At 46.1% G+C, this 22,698-nt stretch overlaps 1 protein-coding gene across 1 annotated transcript in view; it reads left to right on the forward strand.

The window, feature by feature from the left end:
• COG4 (component of oligomeric golgi complex 4) overlaps window positions 1-22,698 on the forward strand; it is a 128,435-nt gene that overhangs the window by 74,979 nt on the left and 30,758 nt on the right. Inside the window, exons 7-8 of the mRNA XM_085640010.1 lie at window positions 2,138-2,295; window positions 15,109-15,167. Of these exons, the coding sequence (XP_085496136.1) occupies window positions 2,138-2,295; window positions 15,109-15,167 (217 nt within the window). The remainder of the gene's footprint in view (window positions 1-2,137; window positions 2,296-15,108; window positions 15,168-22,698) is intronic.

A 22,698-nucleotide genomic window follows, 5' to 3' on the forward strand; every position in this document is an offset into this window, starting at 1 on the left:
AGCAGTTCGGGCTGGACTGTTCCCATTGGGCGCAGGGTCAAGACTGATTTGCATATGGCTGGGTCCAAACTGGAATGGCATGGTGAGCAAAAAAACTATGGATTTAGGCCCAGATCTCTGTACTGGGGTGAATGTATGACATTGTTCTGCATTCTGTCCATCAATTGTTCTTTTTGCGTTTCCTGTCCAGTTGCACTGGCAGTAATAGGACTAACCAGCGCACGTGCATATCATCTTATTCAGGTATGTCCTCAAACATATTATTGGGCACCCTGCCTTAGTGCTGTCAGGCCTGCTGTAGGGGTGATGTATAAATATGCCATGCAGTGTTAGGGGCCATGGAACACTGGGATGTGTGACATGTCATGTTTTCACTTCTGCCTGTACCAAGACACGCAGCCTGCAATGGCAGCCTTGCATGTGCTTGGCGAGGGTCCCTTAGCGTGGCACAATTCGTGCTGCTGCCCTTGGAGACCCTCTTTACTACCTCAGGCCGTAAGTACCAGGGGTACCATTTACTAGGGGCTTACAGAAGGTGCTAAAGCTTTTGCCAATTGGGGGAAACAATTGTACAGTTTTGGGAAAGAGCTCTGGGACTGAGGACCCAGTTAACAGGAACCCAGTGCACTTCCAGTCGAAATCACATCAGTTGCCAGGCAAAAAGTGGGGGTGACCATGTCAAAAAGAGCTGCTTTCCTATATCCAATGAGAATGCCATTCTGAACATATATTAATACAGGCTTTAAGAAAATATAGGTGCACTGGAGCAGTGTCTTAATCTTCATTTAATCATTAGTAAATATTCGATTGCAAGACACTGCCCATTGTACCTGGCCTTCCTGGAACGATCAAATGCATTCGATCGGGTCAACAGATTGAAACTATGGCCTATTTTATTGGATATGAAAATGGACCCTTCTTTGATACATTTTGTGTCCATCCTGCTGTGTAGTTTACGATGGTCCGGTTTGGATCGTCATGGAATGCACCAATTATTTTATCCGTGAGCACGGGGTATGGGAGGAGCTGTATTGGGACTCCTATATTGTTCATCTTAGACATAAGTTATCACAATTGGGCAAGACTTATTTAATTTGATTCCATCACTAGGTGGTAAATCAATAACTCCATTCCTCAACATTTACGAAACCCAGTGTCTCCGCATCGCCATTTATGGTGCTGGGATAAGGGGATATACTAAGGTCACAACACTACAAATTGAGGAAAATCATTTTTGTCGATGATTACTTTCCTGCCCCCCCATTAGCTCAAATTGAATGTGCCACAAGGAGCAGGGTTTAACGTATCTAGAGCATTATTTAAAGATGGCTACTTTATTGCTTTGGATTTCTATTTGGTCCAATGAACATGCCTTTTTTTTCGAAACGTTTGCATTGTACTTTTTGGCATGACATCCCATGGCTATCATATTTTAAGCAATAGAAAAAAAAAGCTATTTGACTGTCCTACTTCTGTGTGTAAGGAGGAGGAACTTGGGGCCAAGAGTACTTTCATAAATGTAGACGTATTGGACAAGAGAGAGCACAACTTAAGAAAACCTAGCATATGTTGTTATAAAAAAGTTAATTTTTCCACAAGCCTTATTTACTTTACTTTAAAACATTGGTCACAAGGAGTGGGCACCACTAATTAGGTTTAGAACTGAAACTATACGGTTTCTGTCGTGTTTTGTGCTGGGTCAATATGCCAGCAATACCATCCCCCTTGTACCTGTAATGGGGTCTCAAAGCACATAATGACACACATTTTTTGTTGTTGTTGTTGTTAAATGAGGAATCATTGACACATTGATGCTACAATTTGGAGAATTTATTCTAGGACATATTTCATAAACGGCAGGAACTATCCTCTCTGTGACAATTGTTCTCCATGTTGGTGGACTTTTGTGTGTACAACTGGATAGGCTCGCCTGTATCACCACAAAAGAGTCTTGTCCAGCCTTACGTGAGACTCCTACAGCTGCACCCCCCCACCACCATTACCTTATTAATTACAAATGGTGTCTAGTAACTGTGCTGTGTATTTCATTTCGAAAAGTTGTGTGTTTGTATACAACAATCACTTGGAGATTTTGCAAAATTGGTAAAATAACTCTCTTCATCTTTTGCTTTTACAGGAATTGCACGAATCATAGAGACGCACCAGCCGATAGTAGAGACCTACTATGGCCCAGGACGACTCTACATGCTTATCAAGCACTTGCAAACTGAGTGTGATCGGCAGGTGGACAAAGTTGTGGATAAATTCATCTCACAGAGGGACTATCACCGGAAGGTGAGGGGGCACACCAGGTTCACATAACGGAACCGCCTGCTTACAGACAAAGGTCCCCAATAATGGAAGGCATTGTGTGCCTTACTGGAAAGTTTGTACAATTAATGAATACCTGGTGTTGGAAGGGAATGGAAGGGGAGAGTATGATTTGTGACTAAGAAATGTAAAGACAGTAGGAAATCAAACATAAAGTGAACAAAGGGAGATTTTGTAAGCTATTGAGAGGATGATATAGCAGTAGATTGAAGAAGAGAACATAAGGTGTAGAAAAAAAGGTGAGATGAAGGGGTGCAAGGAAGGATTGAGAAGAGCCAGAATGCATTAGAGCACGAAGTTCAGTGAAGTGTAGAAAAATAGAATAGGTAGAAAAAATCATGAAAAACGTAAAAGGACGACATGTAGATAAAATTCAAGTGTATGGGTGTTTAAATGGAATGCAAGACAGAATGTATGAAAAATGAATTGAAGGTTAGAGTGTGTTTTGAGGCAACAGTAGGAGAGAGGATGGAGTGTATTGAAGCAGAAGGAATGCACAAAAAGAATGAGGTGGACCAAGGAAATCTAAGGAAGTGAGGTTGTACTGTATGGAGAAAACAGTAGGCGAGATCAGGGGATTTGTGGGGGGGGCAGCAGAAGAAAAGATGAGATATAGAGAAGGAATGGAACATAAGATAATTAGATTATAAATGTACTACAATTTGTAGTAAAGGAGATAATGAGGTGTAAATGTAACCGCAAGGTAGTGATCTGTAGATAGGAAAAGATGTGAGTAAGGATAAAGATTGGAAGAAGAGTGGTGCACATTGCCCCATTCCAAATTTTTTGCATGAAATCCTAGAAACCTGTCCCAGGTCAGTGTCCATCCTTTTCACAGTTCTCAAACTATACTGTTTGCGGTCTAGCACTTTCTTCCCAGCACACATATGTAGGGCCTTTCTTTTAATCTGTCACTGGTAGCAAGCTATACAAGGCTGATGAGCCCTAACTAGGGCAAAACTGGTCCCATCGGTTGCTTGTGGTCCAGTTCAGGGAGGGCCTCACCTAGCAGTTCCGGCTGGACTGTTTCCCATTGGAGCGGCGTCAAGTCGGATTTGCATATGGCTGGATCCACAATAAGGGGAAATGCTATGCAAAATAGGGATAGACTGGGATTTGGCCCCAAGGGATTACCAGTGGCTGAGTTTAATTTAGGCATTCCATCCATTACTTTTTAGGTCTCGCCTAGCGTTGCAGCGCACGCATGCGCTGCTCGCTCGGCGAGATTTATTGCTAACAAGGACTTTCAGAAGTGGACTTTAAGCCCCACCCCTCATTTCCATTGGCTGGCATCACCGTTTATGCTAAACGGTGGCCTGCCATTGGAAAAGAGATATTTTGGTTGCCGCCCTTCTGCTTTTTGGTCTGGCCCATCCAGACTGGCTCGGCTGCTTTGCGTCTGTCGCAAAGCACTTTCTTATCTTTATGGGGCCATGTGTTTCTCATGGCCCCATAAAGACAAGAGATCGATGCTTGTTTGCAGAGGGTGCTGAGTTTATGTTATCTTGGGGAGGTGGGGGGCGGGGAGGTGGAAATACAAACATGTACTTTGTATTGCGTAGTCGGATCCTGAGAAAATGACTGTAATGAGAAGTATCATGTCTGCTCATCTAACAGACGGGCGACACGCCGATTTTATACCATACAATACTAAAAGCACATTTAACAAGGAAGCCACATGCCTGCCCACACCGAGACCACACTCCACCCCAGCAGCAGCTTTTCCCGATTTCAAGTGCTGCTAACCTGCACAACAGCCGATCTAGGCAAAACGCACATACACAGGAAGGTCACTTCCGCCGGATCCACCCCGCTTCCTGGCTTGAAGGACTGAAAGCGACACAAGGTTCTAACGTTCCGTATTCAACATTTGCTTCCGGGTGCGAATTAAACACAGCAGCCCGGCCGGTGGGCGCTCGCCAAATAGCCCTCCCAGTGCAAAATACGACGAGAAGCCTTAAACTATCACATTACAAAGGCACAGGCCCGAGTGGAGGCCGGGAGAGGACGCAAAGTACGGCTCTGGGAGAGCGTAGGGTGGGGAGGTAGGCAGCAGGGGGCTGGACATCTCTGCGCTGCCGGTCGTGTACCTCACGCCTCTGAGCCGCACATTTCTTCATGCATGTCTCATGACACGCTGGTCATTGGCCCCACTGCTGCAGTTGCTGGTAAAGGTGCACTGAGGGCCAGTTATTTACACTGTGTGCTCACTGGGGCTGTTAGCCGCAGTGTTCACCTGTGAACTACACAAACCAAGAGCGGGAAATAACAGACCGAGACCCCTGTGAGCAGCTAAACAAACAATGCAGCAAAGGTGTGAAGGGGACACCACAGGCTCTCCGAGGGACTAGGGGAGCGGCGATCTACCAGAATAGCGCCCCCTCCTGGCCAGGCACGCCTCTACTAACCACCCAGAACAGCGGCCCTTGCTGACCAAGCACTCCTCCGCTAACCTCCTAGAAGAGCGCCCTCCACTAATCTCCCATAAGAGAGCACCCTGTTGACCAGGCATGCCTCCACTAACCACCCAGAACACCGCCCCTGCTGGCCAGACACACCTCTGTAAAACTCCCAGAACAACACTCTCTGCTGGCCAGGCACACCTCCGCTAGCCTCCCAGAAGAGTGCCCCCTGCTGGCCAGGCACACCTCTACTAACCTCCTGAAATAGCCTAACCACCCACAATACTGCACCCTTTGCTGACTAGGCACACCTCCACTAACCTCCCAGTGGGGAGCCCCCTGCTAGCCAGGCACGCCTTTGCTAACCCCTCAGAAGGAGAGTGCCCTCTGCTGGCCAATCACACCTCCAGTAGCCTCCTAGAATGAAGCCTCTGCTGGCAAAGCATACCACCATCAATCAGACGTTTGAGTAGCAGCGACTGAGTGCCAACCCAATGGCATCCTGTTCAATACTACCTTAAGTCCCCATAGGATACATACAACAGGTGCCATGTCACTCCCCCTCTTCACTCCCTATCCCCCCCAGAAAAGCCATGCAGTGCCTCAGCATGAAATGCAATATGCTGTGCTACGGGATTTGTAGAGCGCATGACGAACCGCAGGCATCCCAGCGCTAAGAGGAGGAGAACGCACTGCAGAACTGAGATCAAGCACCTGAGAGGTCAAGGCGGAAAGAGGCAGGTTTTAATGGCTTAGCGAAAGTGCAGCTCGGAGTCGAGACCCCTAATGGCGAAGGGGAGAGAATTGCACAGGTTTGCGGCAATAAAGCTAAAGAAGCGTCCTCCTTTTCTGGTTCTTTTACCTGTCGGAACAGTGACCAAGTGCAGGCTAGAGGAGCGGAGCGCCCTATTGGGGACATAGTGGGTAACGAGCTGCTGAAGGATGGGAGGGCCGTTTTTGTGAAGGACTCTATGGGCAATGCACAGAGACTTAAATTCAATTCTTTGAGCAATGGGAAGCCTATACAGGTCCCTCAGTCCCTGCCAGACTTTAATTGGGACCTGGGGATACCCAGGAATAAAGAGTTGCCTTAATCTATGTGGGAAAGAATTAAAGCCTGGACTACCACTTGCCACGAGGTTTGGGGGAGCAGTAGCAGAATCTTGTGCAGCATCCACAGCAGCCCAAAACAACTTACATTACACGTGCATTTGAAAACAGCATTAACTGCAGTACTCATTCCTTCCTCTGGGGAAGCAATTTCACTGCTGCCCTCCCCATCTCTGTCTCTCACATAATATCCACCACCCTCAAACACACAACACCCCACCCATACCAGATGGCACCAGCTTCAGTGCCCAGGAAAAGAAACTCAGAATTTTCAAGTTTTGCAAATAGCTGAACCGGTGCAGGAACTTTCTTTGCACGTGCAGAATAGGCTGGCCAAATTGCAAACACGCCAACATTTTAGAAGAGGGAAGTGGGAGATTTAAAAAAAATGATTGGTAGAATGCATTCCCCCCCCCCCATTGACTTCGGTTGAAGTAGTGGCAATTTCAGGCGGGAGACAGACAAAATAAAGCCATTTTTAGCTCCACCAATCGGGAGTCTCCCGCCTGAATCGGGTCTATTGGCATGCATGCACTTGGATACTTTGTACTCATTGAGACACTTTGCATGCAGAAAGACATCAGAAGACGTTTGTTGAGGAGCTGGAAACTAGGAGTCATGTAGCGTCTTACTTTTGGGGTTTGATTCCCTAACTCCCATTTTAAAATCAGGCCATCTTAAAAGATATAACTTGCCCGGAAATCGAGCTTATTGAGTGAGTTTAGTATGTCATACTGAGTTCCAATCCGTTTACCAACTCTTGGAGTAAGCCTCGACTTCTCACTATTGCCACATATAAGAGGCAAGTTTACAATATGAATGACTCTGAAACACCAACGGTAAACCATGTTGCCCCCTGCAGATACTGCCCGTAACCAACTAATGACTCGCCACATAAAGGAAACGTCTAGCACAGGGGTCTCCAGCCTCTTCTGTAATAAGAGCTACTGATGTTCAAAGAAAATCATCCTGAGCTTCTAGTATTATTAGAGTTATTGCAGTGACCACATTAGACAAGATTCTTAGTGCCCCCTATGCAAGAATACAAGCAGCAGTCACCTCAGTGAATCAGGCAGGGTTGCCAGAAGAAATGTAAACAAACATTGGCAATGCAATAGGTCCCGCATTTACGCAAGTTTAAGCTACTGGCATTGTAAATGACAATGCATTTTATTTATGTTTTGAAAACAAAAATAAAAGGCATTGTTATTTGCAATGTCAATAGCTCAAACTCGCGTAAATGTGCGACCTATTGCATTGCAAATGCTTGTTTTGTATACTTTAGGTGTGTGGCTTAGCATTTTCTCCTCTTTCTGCTCCATATATTGCTAGTCCTACATCTAAAACCAGTCTAGCACTTGTCATTCAGTGGGTACCAGAGATATCCAGAGGACCTTCACTGAACAAAGACTTCATCATCGCTATTCAGGGTGGATGTACAGACCACTGTCATAGTTGTACAAAGCATTGTCGCGGTTGCTCCCAATTTAAGTGTCACTCTCTACATCACCTCTTCATGCCTTCTGCCCACTGAAGTGCTCTGAAACAATTTATTTTTTACATGCAGCACTTTATAAATGCAATACAAAATTAGAAAATTACTAGGTAAGAATAGTTGTAAGCTACAGTCACATGTAAAGTGTTCACGATTCTGCTAGAAATCCTTGAATGTAGCTGTTCAGTCTTAGTCTTGGTGACAAAAATAGTCTTCACAGCTATCAGTTTGGCCTCTACACTTTCACAGTGGTGGCTCCTACCTTCCTAGCATGACCCAATATGTCTTCATGGCTCCTGGGAGCTTAGAAAAGCAGTAGATGCTACTTTAAAAGATCTTGCCATCTGGTTTGATCCCTCCAGATCAATGGTGGCACTGGCGCTACTGAAAGTACCACCCTTCACATCTGTGAGTGATGTGTTTGACTAAAAAAGAAGGCACTGGAACATAAAGTTGCCCTTGGGTACATCCTGGTTGACTCCACACCCTGTGTGTCCTGTTCCATCTACAATCCAGCTGCAGTGTAGCCATAAGGCAGAATCCCTTGTTCCTTCCCTTTCATTCTCTTAAGATAAGTTCTAACATCTGTTATTGATATCTGGAGTTTCCATTCCTCCATACCAGTGGAATGTTCATCTTATTTTAAATGAAGTCCTGGTGCAGCATGGTCCAATGTATTCACATGTTCTTGTTGGATTGTTCAAGAGCCCTGGTCCTTTCCTGGATACTTAGCATGTCACTTTTGATTTTTCAGAGTGGGCTTTCCTTTTTCTTCTTTTCACAAGGGTTTTTGGGATAGTGAATCAGCTATTCACTTTACTCTAATTCAGAAAAACAGAAGTGCTGGGTTCCAGCACCACATACCCTCATTTATTCTGTGTCTGTCAGCACAGGCCAACAAACGTTTAGTACTTTATCATCTTCAGTATTTTCCTCTGAAGCTCTAAAATTTCCATGCTCAAACAGTATGGTGACTAAGGCCTTTTTTGACAAAGCATCTTTGCAGGAGGCTGTTTTCCATTAGCCCGGTGCTCTGCCAAATTATCCTCTGGTATTTACTTCTTCGAGAGATCGTGCAGAGCCTCACACTGCTGTTCACTCAAAGTATCAAGTTGTGATGGGCATTTGCTCCATGCTGATGTACAAGTAGTTGTAACTGTGTTACAGGCAGTATGCCCTATGTTAAAGAACCACTACTCACTCCAGAGCTAGCTCATGGATACAGCAGCAGTGGGCCTATGCTCTTAATATTCCTAGACGGTGTCCTCAACATGCTGGCATAGTCTATCACCAGGCCTGAGGTGAGGTGCTATTCAAGTCTTTCTGATACTGGATTTGCAGTGCTAAGCAGATACTGTTGGATACGGAGTGCCACCGAGCTTCTGAGCACTCTGACTCTAGTCATCTGGACTACAGAAGTCCCGTATTTATTCTGCAAGGTTTCAAGAGGCGTATTAAATCGATGTGATGAATATTGAGAGATGCGTCGTGGCACAAGAAACCTACATCTTTTTGAGGGCCCCTCATTCAAAGAGACTGCCTTGGTCTTAGAGGATCCAGTGGAGACTTCCATTCCTTGGGTGGAATAGATTGTGGGGTACTTTGTCTGCTCAAAATTCAAACCTTAGAGACCAAATCTTATGGACGCTTTAAGGCCATGTGTCAAAATTCTGATTTGCTTGGGAAAGAGTAATGAATCCCTACGGTGGACTGTTCTGAAGCCTCCTCTTCCCAACTTTTTGTGTAGCCTCCTCTGTGAGACATCAACTATTAGCATGCTCTAACTATGACCTCATTAGGATTTTCCCTTTCTACCAGTGGACCCTCTGTATCTGCTTTGTAGGTTTCTGCTTATGCCTATGGACTGGGTCTTTGCATGTCGGGTGTGGTGTGATCCCTGACTCAGAGTAGCTTATTCAGGTCATACCCCTGGGGGTATACCTATAAGCCTGGCACAGCCACATTTTGCTCATATTGTGGGGGTTTATGAAAAGTCTCATCCTGGATCTTTTATTCAGGCAACTCGAAACCAGGTTGTAGCTTTAGCACTGTTATGTTAGGTTAGATAATAGTATTCATATTGCAGTTTCTTGGCGCAATAGAGGAAAAATAACACCACCTTTGCTCAGATCAAACAATCTAAACTAAATTTATTGTTCAAAAAGCCAAGTTAAAAAAAAATAATGGAGAAGAAAGGGAGCGAAGTTCCAGGAGAAATTTGTTCCACTATTTCGCTCCTGCAGTGGAGAAGGCCCTTGCACCAAAGAAAATGGTTTTACACTTTTGGACATCCAGCAGGAACTGGTCTGAGTCGTGCAAGATGTATTGAGGAACATGTAACTGAATCTTGGGAGCAAATAATGATGGGAAGAGTTGTAGAATGCATGACTAACCAAATCCAAGACTTTTTAAATAAAACTTGTTTTCTAAAAGGAAGCCAACAGAGGGGTCTTAAGTATCAGTCTTGTGATTCCATTGGTTGGTGCTGGGGGGAAATTGAGCAGCAGCATTCTACACCAGTTAAAACCCGATTTGTTTTCCTGGAAGACCAAGGAAGATGGATTTGTTCTTGTCAAGTCATGACAGCATTAACCCCTTGTGTGCCCATGACGAGCTGGACTCGTCATGGGCCGCGGTTGCGCTGTGCCCATGACGAGTCCAGCTCGTCATAAACCCCGCCCGCTAATGTAACGGCCGGCACAGGGCGGGGAAAGGGCGTGGCACACAAGGGGTTAAGGCCTTGACTGGGGAAATATGGTGCTCTGTTGCATTAAAGGGAATTTTCCACTGGAGTTTAACTAGCCGGAAACAAATACTGGCTACTTTGAGCAATATTGATGTCTAAGTTGCTGATGACTTTTAAAGGAGACTGCAGAGGGCCTGTGGACTCTGACCAACTTGAAGGATTCTTTTACTCTGTAGATTAATCTTGATAATGACCAAGCGATTTTTTGATGGTTCAGTTTAATAAAAGTTAGAAGTTTCCTCTGGCGCTCATTTGTTGAGAGAGAGGCTAATGGCATCATGTAGACGTTGAAAAATAAAGAATAGAGCACAGATTTGTGAAGGACTCTTCTGCTCATATGGCTTAAAAAGTAGAATAAAGGTGGTCTGGGTGTGCCACCTCCAGATCTACTGTCTCCTTTGCTTCGGTGATGTCCATCCCTTCTCAGCTTCCAAACCTGCACCTCCACTGCTCCCTCAGTAGCAGTTTCCTGTCCCTCCACAGCCTCTGGTCTCACCTTCAATGAATCAGTCAGGTCTCTGATAATGCCACGCTATCCCGGCTCCTCCATGAATGGGCTCTTCGGAATCCCTACATTTAGATATCTGTGCATGGCACCTGACACAGAGCGAAATATGGGTCAAATATAGGCTTATTGAAATGCAACAATGTAAAAAAAGAAATTCCATGCGCAAGTCCAGCTTGGTCTCCCTGAAGCTTAAGGATGCCAAACCGTTGATGGAGAAAATTGGCGTCTGTTCTCCTTCCTTACCTAATTGGCCTTTCCAAAGTGATTCCATACCCTTCCATAAGACTATATGAGTGGAGCAAAAGTTCAACTTTGCCCCAGTGGTCTTCAAAAAACTTGACAACAAATCCAACCCCCCCCCCCCCTCCCCCACCCCCACTTCCACTTGTAGGCAATTTGCATCTGTCCTGCTCCTCCTCCACATGCATTGTTATTGACCATTATCAGCGCAAGTGTCCAGCATCTACAGCTTCTGCTCTTACGGACAAGTTGTGCAAGCCTAGCTACTCTGTAGGGAAGACATTTAGAAGAATGGCTTCCTCCTCATATGGTAGATATATGCAGAAGCCACCCATGCAGTTTGGAATCGGAAGATGGGAAGTGAGTGGAGCATTATTCATACCTACTCTTTTAATTTCCTCTTGAGTAATAGCTGCTAGGCATACCACATAAAACATGCTCAGCTCCTCCTCGGACCATGCTCAATGGGTTTCTTCACCTCTGCTACCTTCTTAAATTATGTGACTCTTGGTCGCATGTTGTCAGTGAGTATTCATCCCCAGAAAGTTAGAATATCATGCTTGGAACGGCTTTTGTTCGGGCTAGAGGGAGTTCTCAGTTCTTGCCAAAGAATGTGCCCTCCACTCCATATGTCATTGTTTTTGTCTCCTTCATCTCGCAACACGGTTTGAGATAATATAATTACAGGTTTTGAACCCTCTAAGACGTAGTGGCAAACTACTGCTCTTGAATTAAATAGACCTGAATATTTACCCCTGCCCTTTATCCGAAATAAGACATCAACGACACAAAAGGTGATGGGAATGCTTGCACATAGTCTAAAATACTGGCAATTGCTCTACGTAGCAATCCAATGTGTAGTGTTTCACCCACTGCACCACTCTAGACAGAGGCTGGCCTTATGCAAAATAGTACTGACCCTGCTCCACGTGCCAACAGTTCATCTCTAGAAAACTATACAACTCTACTTTTCTGGCCAGTCTCCCACAATAAGTGTCCGACCAAGCAGAATGGCTAGCGGCAGTCATTTCCAGTACTAAATGCTGCTTTTCAACTCAGCAACTAGTCTGATACCCAGAGCTGCCCCATTTTTGAGCCCACACTTTTAACCACAGCCAAATAACTAGCTGGTTTAGGACTACGCCACTCAGTTCAACCTTCAATCCCTTTATCAGATGGCCTTTTTGCTGTTCTGTTTATACTTGTGTGTGAGTGTAGCAAATTCCTTCTTTACCTCAGTCAGATGCTGTGTCTCATTAGAGTACTTATGGATACAGCACTTTGGAAAGCTTTCTCTCCTATATATAGATATAGACAGGAAGTGATCATATAGGGGGCGTAGTGATCCCAAGGGTCAGTAACCCATTGGCTACTAGCCTACAATCCCCTAACGCCCCTAAATTCAGTATTTAGGTGAATCCCTTGCACCAGAGAGGCAGATCCTGATGACCTAAGAACAGAGAGGACACCAAAGGGCCACAAAAGCACAGAGGAGAAGAGAAGCAGCTGACTTGGTATCAGTCCCGACCTGAGTAGAAGTGTGCCAAAAGTGTCAACAAGGTCCCACAACCCTCCAGAGCTTGAGTCCATCGTGGTTTCACCCCTCGTGGACTCCCCGACGTCGCCTGCAGCCTCTGCACTCAGGCTCTCTCTGCATGCAGGCCCCCTCTACCACGACTGCTCCTGGTAAGAAAAACCAACGCCTAAAATCACCTCTGCATCCGTCGCCAGCGGGTCGTGGAGAAGAGGATCTCAGCTGTCCCTACATCCCCGAGCATCGCAAGGCTTGAACCCCCCCTGTTGGTTCAACCTGTCTAACCTTCCAGCTAGAGCCTTCAACCTCTTATCGCAGTGACGGATCTCCATAGAAACCTATTGGGCTCCCAACGCTGTTTTGCACCCTTCCTCCGATCAAACCTGTGCAACTGGTGGTGTACTGCTGGTGCTGCCTTGGACCTTGCCCACCACTCACCTTAACTCCTGGAGATTGGTCCCGTAAGTCGCTGTACTGTATTTGTTTGCAGAACTTGTTGTTCCTTCCACAGGATAACATTGTGGAACTCAAAAATTGCACTGTATCCACTTTTTGAACTGAAAAGAATTTATATAAATTGGTGTGGATCTTCTCCTTGAGTCATGCGTGTCATTTATTGATCATTGTGTGTATTTGCAGATGTTTTGCACTCTTCTGTGTTAAGCTTAATGCTACTCGACCACACCACCACCAACAGAGCACTTTGGGATTACATAGCAAGCCCCTGTCCACCCATAAGGGAACCCCATGACTTTTTATACTGTATATCAGATTTTTGATATATCACAAAAAGAGCACGTTTCCTACACTATTCATCTTTATTACTAACTATATATGATACAGTTGAGAGCTGTATATTTTAGCTCTGGTACTCAACCAAAGATTAATAAGTATTATTGCAATAAAAAAATTGAATTGGAGCAAGCCGAGCAAAGCTTGAACAAACAGAAAGAGTGTGATATACGAGTACTAGGAATTGAAGGCTAGAACACTGAGTATGGACAAGTGGGACTAGAGAAGCATAACTAGTAGGGCATGGGAAAGAGAGTGGCTGTAGTGTAGAGCAGAAAAGAAGTCTACATGTAGGGAATGGAAGGAGAGAGGGTGTACACCACGGACAAAGGAGCGGGTTCAGGTGTAGGGAACGAAAGAAGAGAGATGACAGTGAATGAGAATGGACTTATGTAGTAGTAATGGGAGTAAAAAGGACTAAGTGGGATATGGTAAGAAAGCAGTGAGGGATTTAAGTGTAGGGAGACTTGAATGAAAAAGGATTAAGAATAGATGAAGTGCGTGAAGTCCAAGGGCAGTGAAGGAGAGAGAGATTTACTAGAGGGTGAATGAGATCACAGTATAGGGCACTTGGAAGGAAAGGCGAGTGAGTGTAGCGTGACTATATCAGGGTACATTTAGAGGAAAATACAAGATAGTGGGCTAGGTGTAGAGAAAATGAAAGGAGAGTTCAAAGTGCGGGACCTATATGATAAGAAGGAATTAAATGTATGGAATAGAAGGGGAAAGACTAAGGGGCATATGTATCAAGTTCCGTTTTTGCAATTCTCAAATAGCGATTTTTAGGGAATCGCTATTTGAGAATTGCAAAACGGGATGTAATAAAAAAATCGCAAATGTTTTGCGATTCCTTGGCATTCCTTAATTGCGATTAGCAAATTGCTAATCGCAATTAAGGAAAACCTTCCCATTCATTCCTATGGGCTAGGAGGCCCATAGGAATGAATGGGAAGACATTCTCATTTTGCGAATCGCAATTTGAGAATCGCAAAATGAGAATGCAATTCCAAGGGTGCTAGGGTGTCAAAAGGACACCCTGTTGCACCCCTGAAATATGTATGTATGCACATGTGGCGCACATACATGCCCTAAGGGCATGTCTGTGCGTCACATGGCACTTTGAAAAATGCCAAAAAGTGCATTTATCAATGAAATCGCAAATTAACACCAACTTGAAGTTGGTGGTAATTTGCGATTTCTTGCGGCCAAATTGCAATTTTTCTAGCCTTCATACATTGCATTTAAGGAATCGCAATTTGCGATTCCTTAAATGCAATCGCAAAATAGAGAATCGCAATTTTTGCGATTCTCTAATTTGCGATGCCCTTTTGGGATGATACATCCCAAAAGGCCTTTTCCCGTTCGCAAACGGGCCGATTCTGAGAATCGGCCCGTTTGCGAATGGGAAAAGGGTTTGATACATATGCCCCCAAGTGTAGAGTATCCTGTGAGACTACAATGGTTTAATTGCAGGAGGGAGGGTGGGCCAAGTGCAGGTAGTGGATAGGGGCAGGGGTATGTGCAGTGAGTTGAAAGAAGAGATATTTATTTGTAAAGGTAATTGAAAGAGAGGGACAGTTGTGCTAATGGATGAGGATGTATGTGGAAAGGAGAGAGTGCTAAGCGTAAGGGGAATTTAAGGGGGGTTGGTAAGAATAGGAAAATCAGAGAAGAGAAATCGAAGATTGAGAAAATGGTATGAGAGCACTTTAAAAGCTGGGGTCTGGAAGGAGAGATTGCTAAGTTTAGAAGGAGCAAAGGAGAGAGGGCTGAATGTATTGGGTGTTCGTAGTTAAAGTGTAAATGGTGGAACGAGAGCAGTCCGGGCGAATGAAAGTGGAGGAAGCAGGGCATTGATGGAATAAATGGTGGGAGGATTGAAAGTTGAGACCTGGAAAGAGGATGTTTTAGAAGGATTCAGTTTCCATTGTTTCCCATTTGTATTTGCAGTTCCAGCAGGTGCAAAACAGCATGATGAGAATTTCAGCCACAGACAAGACTGATGCAAGGTAGGCATCTTGTTAAATTAGCCTTTACAGGACTATATCAGTGACCTGTTTGCCATTCTCCTGAGGTCTGGAATGGCCAATGTTCAACATCGTAAAAGTATCCTCGTGCCCCCTAGTGGCCTCAGTGCACAAAAGATCATTGGTTACAGTTGCTATAATTGACAGTGCTCATGAGCGTTGTTTTAAAAAAAAAATGTTTTTATTAACGTTTTCAATTTTCAACAAAATCTGCAATACCATATGATGTGATTTTCTCATTACATATACAACGCCCCCGAATTTTCAGTCATTTTTTCCATATATCAAGGGTCTGTTTACAATTTTGTCATAACATTTCGCAACCATCCCTTTGCCCACATCAAAATGCACCTTATTACTATCTCCTATATACACCTTGGCTAGTCGGAGTTGTCTGATAGTGTTTCTTCCTGTGGGGGATCACAGATGTTACCCCGATAATCGTTCCATTTCCCCCATATCCGGGTCCATTTTTTGGGGCATCTCCTATGGACGTATACTGATTTTTCTGTTACCATTAATTCGACCATACCAGTACACCGTTTTCGTAGTGTAGGGACTTGCCTTGCGCCCCACAGCTGCGCTATATCCCTCTTTGCTAATGTCATACCGAGCGACACCCACGTTTGCGCTGCCTGATTGAGGTCTGTGGGCTCCCAGATGTTTAGTATGCATCGCTTTGGTTCAGGTGCCACCGTTATCCCAGTGACCTGCGAGATTGTGCGCATGACTGCTTTCCAATAGTTATTAATTTCTACACATTCCCATAGTATGTGCCAGAATGTACCTGGTTCCCCACATTGTCTGATGCAAAGCGGTGTATCTGCTCTGTGTAATTTATATAAGAGTGTCCTGGTGTAGTATGTGCGATGCGGCACCTTCAGTTGTACTAATTTGAATCTAGCAGGAATCGCCACCTCTCTTGGGGAAGCCACCGCTTCCTGCCAATCCGTCTCATCTCATGAGCGTTGTTGCTCATTGGTGTCAATTGTTTGTCTCGGAACCACGGTTCTGTTGATGGCCATGGACACTAAATACCAGCTTCCTCAATAGTGCCAGCATCTTTATGGTCTAATAGAGAATAGATAGGCAAAAGTGCCTCCAGCATCTATAACGGTTGGGCTCCTCCATTCTAATTGGTGCTATTGGTTTCAGGGTTGGTGCCTCCTCCATTGCAATTTAACTTTTCACCGAATGGGCTGTGGGTAAATTTATGACTCCCAATGACCATCACAGTGCTTTATATGTGCAACATGATGCTTGTTTCACTGTAGCTCTTCTGACCATTTACCTTTCAAGGGTTAGACAATAGCTGACACTTTGTTCATTGGCATGTGATTGTAAGGGCTAGGAGGCATAATGGAAGAGAGAACAAAGGTACATAATGGCCAGAGGCAAACTGAGAGGTGTACTAAAAGTGATACCAAGTAGCCTGGAGCTTAGGGTGGGGTGGACTAATATTACACCCATTTGTTCCTTTCCTACCAAATCAAGCTTTTCACTCCAAAGGGCAAACACAGCCAGGAAGATTAGGGCTCGAGTAAGGGTTTTCTGGAAAGATAGGGAAGAGTACGGGTAGTAAAAGAGGCTGTAGGGATTCTGTGGAATGGGAGACATGTTTTCCCTCCCTTCCTAGGCTAAAAGTCGATTTCTTCCTATCCACTTGGTTAGCCAGATCAAACTGCTCCCTATAGTTAAGACACTAAAATGGTTTGTAAATTATTTGTGTGCAGTTTAGGTATTGAAACATGTTGTAACATATTAAAGCATTATCATGGTATTTTGTGCAAGAATTCCTTTCATAACATCTAATTTGCCGGTGCTTCAAGAGCTGCGTGCCATGCTACAGGGCAGAGACCCCTGTAACGAATTGTCATGCGGACGGACTAATGCCGTGAGGGCCGAATTCTGCAACATGAGCGGGGACTCCTGCTGAAAACCACAGGAACTTGAGAGCGATTATCCGTGTTCCGGTCCGTCTGTGGATTAGATTTTGGAAGTCACCTGTTTTGGCAGAACACTCCTGACTGTGGTAAATTGATCCTCTGCAGTATCCACATGTGTAAGAGCCGACTCCTTCCACTTCGGGTTCTACTGCCATTTACAGACAACTGTGGATCTCCCACTTCCATAGTTCCAGGATGGAAGATTTGAGCAACAATCCTTTTTTCCAGTCTCTTGATTAACATCCAACAGCGTGAGCTTTGTGAGTCTCATTACTGCTGCTATCCTCGAATTAATTAGAATTGATTTTTAAAAACTGTGTGAATGAATTGTACATTTTCAATATTCTCTGAGGCTGTACTTTGAATTGCACTGACGCAATTGGTAGCATTTAAAAAAACAGTTTCTTGCACTTTGCACACATCCTGTAGTCCTCAAGAGAGCGAGTCTTAACCTGTGACCCCCCCCCAGGTCCACCGCAGTCAAGAGCGGACTGTTTGTGTGGAGGGAGGTCACAGGGCAATTCCTCTTCTCCAACCCACTTCCGGGTTGGGCCACACGCCGCCGCCATCTTGGGGAAAGGGACGCTCTAGTTGTTGCGCTCCCTTCCCAAGGCGGGCTCCACAAAAGCAGCCCATGGCACTAGCGGACGCGCGCAGCGGGCGCGCTAAAGGCAAGCCCGTATGCGCCAGGCCGGGACCCGGGGCACTAACCCCTGCTCCTTTCAACAGCGACATCTTAAAGTATTCACCCACTCAGCTGCTGAACCTTCGTACGAACCCGCAGCTTAACTGCACCCGTTTGAACACTGGGGGAACTATTGTCGCCTGTCCGGGCTGTAATTTCACAGTGAATACCAATCTATATGGATCAGGTAATGCTTCACTACCCAGCACCTCACATGAACCTCACATGAAACTTAAGCAATCTCCCATCAACAACTTTTCTTTTTATAATATCAATTGTCGCTCCCTCCCAAAACATCAGGCGGATGTTTTTGATCTCCTAGTTGATCTACAACCTGATGCTATCTTCCTGACCGAGACATGGCTGAACACCAGCTCGGGTCCTGATGTAGCCAGAGCCTTGCCATCTAACTACGTAATAGTCAGGAAAGACAGAGAAGATAGATTAGGTGGAGGGATCGCCATTATTTTGAAAAATACTCTCAGTTGTAAGTTCGATGAGTTACTTATCCCAGGCTGTGAAGCAGCAGTGTTCAAATTGATCTTAACCCCTCACTTCACGTTTTCAGGGATACTGGTGTACCGCCCCCCTGGGCCATCTGGCCCGTGGGTTGCAAATTTCCCCGACCTTGTCACTTCTTTTCTTTGTAGTTTAGCCAATTTCACAATTCTGGGAGATCTCAATCTCCACCTGGAGGACTCCGCTTGCACTACAAGTAACACTTTTATCTCTGACCTGGCTGCCATGAACATCTTACTTCACAACATGGGGCCTACTCACAAAGCGGGCCATCTGCTTGACCTGATTTCTTTTCTAATTTACCCTATCTTCAATGTCCTGCAGCCTCCCCTCTCTGCTGGACTGATAATTTTTTAGTGGGTTTCAGGTTTGTGGTTCCACATCACTCCTATGTGGTGAGCGTCAGTGTCACAAAACCAACCAGGAACTGGAAAAATTTGGACATTGCCAATTTCAACCACTTTCTTCTTACTAATGCTCCCATCTTTAAAACATTTTTGTCCTGGACCTCGTGGCGTTTCAAGACTGGATCCAGTCAGCACTAGACACCTGCCTTCCCGTTTCGGTCAGGAAGCTAAACAATCACCGTCCTCCTGCCCCGTGGTTCTCCGTAGAGCTAAAAAAGGAGAAAACTAAATGCAAAAACGTGGAAAGACGGTGGCGAAGGACATATGCGCCTGAAGCCAAAATCGCATACCTTACGACTAAAAGGGCGTATCACTCCCACTGTATGTCCGCACGTGCAAACTTTGTTTCCTCTACCATTACAGAGGTTAAAAAGTGTCCCAAAACACTCTTTAAGATGGTCAAAGAACTCTCTGGTTCTGCAACCACCCATCCTCCCCCCAGTGTGAACACAACGCAATGTGAGGATCTTGCCCAATTTTTCCTAAATAAAGTGGAAACAATATACTCCTCATTGGCTGGCAACACCTCCCCCTCTATTCCTTCGCCCACTTTGACCTCTGCCCAACCCAGCCCCCATCCGAATGCCGAGTTGTACTCGCCACGGACCCTAGGAATATCCTTGATACTTGGCCACTCTTGGATATGACGACACTCAAACAATACCTAAGCAAGACTAAATTGGGATCCCCGTGTGACATTTTGCCCATTACCGTGTTACAGCAGCTTGAACAACCATCACTCCTATACATTTTGGAACTTCTCTAATGGAGTCTTTCGTCCCTTTGGACTGGAAGCATGCAATGGTCGTTCCACTATTAAAAAAAGCCAACTCTGACCCGGCGCTCCCCTCAAACTATCGGCCAATCTCTCTGCTTCCTGCTCTCTCAAAGGTTTTGGAGAGACACATTAATAGCCAACTATCTAAGTTCATCGAAACAAACTGGTTTCTTCATCCTTCCAAGTCCGGCTTCAGGACCGGTTATTCTACTGAGACCACACTTTTAGGTGTCACTGAAATGCTGCGACAGAATCTGGATGCAGGTGACACGATGGCTCTGGTGTTATTGGATTTAAACGCTGCCTTTGATACGGTTTCCCATGCCGTACTCCTAAAGACCCTCCAGTCCACTGGTGTAACTGGCGCTGCTCTGAGTTGGCTCATTTCCTTTCTCACAAACCGCACCTTTCAGGTTTTCTCATCCTCGGCCAACTCTAAAGTCTACTCCTCACCATATGGGGTTCCACAGGGATCTATTCTCAGCCCCCTGTTATTTAACATTTATGTTACACCCCTGGCAGCTATCGTAGAGGAATCTGGGTTGTCGCTATTCTCTTATGCTGACGACACCCAGATTATTTTCTCTCTCTCAGCTGGTAAGACCACCGAGCCTTCTGCACTTAGGACGGGGCTCAGCAAAGTGGCGTCCTGGATGCACGCCAACTTTTTAAAACTGAATGGCGATACAACTGAGGTTCTGGTTCTTGGCAAAGATAGAGTCCTCTGGGGCCCCCAACATTGGCCCACAGAAATGGGTACGTTCCCGCAACCTTCCACCCAGGTGCGCAACCTTGGATTTATCATCGACGATTCATTATCCATGCGTCAACAAGCTACCAAGGTTGCGGCAACATGCTTCACCATTCTGAAATGGCTGAGGAAGATTGTGTGGATGCTACCTGGCCCCACCCAGAGAACCGTAGTCCAGGCCCTTGTTACATCTAGGCTGGATTATGGGAACATACTCTATCTGGGAGCTAATAAAGCTCTAACGCGCAAGCTGCAGCGAGTACATTACTCTACCGCCAGATTACTGTGTCGGGCCTCCAGAAATGCCTCGATCTCCATTTTGCTGAGGAACCTACACTGGCTCTTGGTCGAGAAATGGGTTATGTTTAAGGCCCTGACTTACATGTTTCGTATCAAGCATGACAGAGCCCCTCGCTATTTGCAACACTTAGCCTGCCCCTACGTACCTTCTCGCACTCTTCGGTCCTCTACACAAGCCAAATTCCAGGTCCCTAAGGTCGAACTCTCCCGCACGGGTGGTCGTTCCTTTTCGTATTTAGGTCCTGTACTGTGGAATGCTCTCCCTCTGTCTCTCCGTATTCAACCCAATTTCCTATTGTTCCGTAAGTCACTCAAAACCTGGCTTTTCAGCAAGTAGGTTTCTCTCTCTCCTCTGCTGTTCCCAGATAGCGCCGCAAAACCTTTTTTGGGTAGCTGTTGCGTTGATATATAAATTTAAAGAAATAAATAAATTTGACTTACCTCCATGTATAAATATGCAGAAGACTTTACATTGCTCAATAATGGCACACTGCTCTTCCAAAGAAGCAATAAACATTCAGACAAATGTGGTGTTTTTTCATAATGCATAGTATACTGCTACATAAATTACAGGGTTTGGAAAGCTTTTCTTTTTTGCATAATGCCAGTCTGAGAATTTTTTTGTCATTTATGTAGAATCATTGCTTTAATTATATGCTATGGCCAGTCCTCTCACCAGTTCCTTGTTTTGAACAGATCCCTTTTAAAACCTGGCTGGTCCTAGCAAATATTCTGTTGTACGTCTTTAAGATTACTTGATGTAAAAGTCCCAGAAATGGATTCCATTGGCACACAAGATCTTCGCTGCTAGACTAGCGCAGACACCCAGGTGGCCATGTGGTCAATACATATCTGAAAGAGACACGTTGGTGATAGATTCCTTACCTTAGAATATCCCCAGGCGTCAGACTGGATCCGGAAAGTTTTTCGTCAGCAGTACCCCTGCGCGTCGGTAAGAGTCATCGTACGGCTCCGCGTATGTCGCTGGCATTGTAGTCGCCGAGATGACGTCACTGGAGCTACATAGACACGCCCACGCGCGCTGACGTCAGTTCTTTCTTTTTCCGCGCCAGCAAGCGCAGATCTGGAGCGAGCGGTACCCCCAGGTTTTTGGGACATTTTGTCTCTGTTTTCAAGTGTTTATCAATGTACAGGTGCATAGGGATGCCCGGTTTTAAGTCCTGCGTGGCCTGTCCTCGCACGATGTCGGTGACGGACCCGCACCGTGAGTGTCTCTACTGCCTGGGGCGCGACCACGACTCAGTCGTGCCCCCACTGCCCGGCCATGGCTCCGAAAACTTTTCAGGAGCGGTCCCGGAAGTGGTTGGAGGCCCGGGAGTCGGTGCTGCGCCGTTCAAGGTCCCGGTCCCGTGGGAGGTCGAGGGACCAGCCGCGGAGCCATCACCATCATTTGAAGTCTTCGCACTCGGAGTCAGGTAAGGCGAAGCAGCGTCGTCGATCTTCGCCTTCCCCTAGCTGGTCGCGCGATGCGGCTAAGGGTGCAGGTGGCGCCGCTCCTGAGGAGCCTACGCAATTGCCGATGACCTACCCGCCCTTCCCGGGTCCATCGGCGACCCCGGCCCAGCTGCAGGAGTTCCTATCAGCCATGGCACGTGTCTTCGGACCGTGGGGCTCTGCCGGTGCGCCTTTGGGCCCGGCGGGCCTGGCTGGGGGTCCTCGTCCTTCGGCGTCGCTGGATCCGGCCCTGACTTCGTCGGTGACTCCGGCCTCGATGCCGAGGGACCCCCGTGGATCCAGGCCTGGATCCCCGTCCATGTCGGTTGGCCGTGTACGTCCGACGTCGACAGCACCGCCGCCGGCTGCAGACCTGGCCGACGCTGTCCCCGGTTTCCTCCCCGGCGTGGAGCCGGTGCCGGAAGGGTGTCTACTGACGCCGATTCCGACGCCGTTTGGGAACGTCTATCCCTATATCCACCGACGTCCATATGTTCCACCTGTTCAACAGGCTGTGGAGGACTGGGAGGGGTCTGAGGACGCTCTCGCAGCTCAATGCGAGTTAGACCCGGACTGGGATGAGGATCCGGGAGATGCAGGTGACCAGGATTATGCTCCGGAACCTGGCGCACTGTCTCCTTCTACCGTGGCTACGGAGGAGGGTTGTTCATA

Source organism: Triturus cristatus, chromosome 12, assembly GCF_964204655.1.
Source record: "Triturus cristatus chromosome 12, aTriCri1.1, whole genome shotgun sequence".
Classification (NCBI taxonomy): Eukaryota; Metazoa; Chordata; class Amphibia; order Caudata; family Salamandridae; genus Triturus; species Triturus cristatus.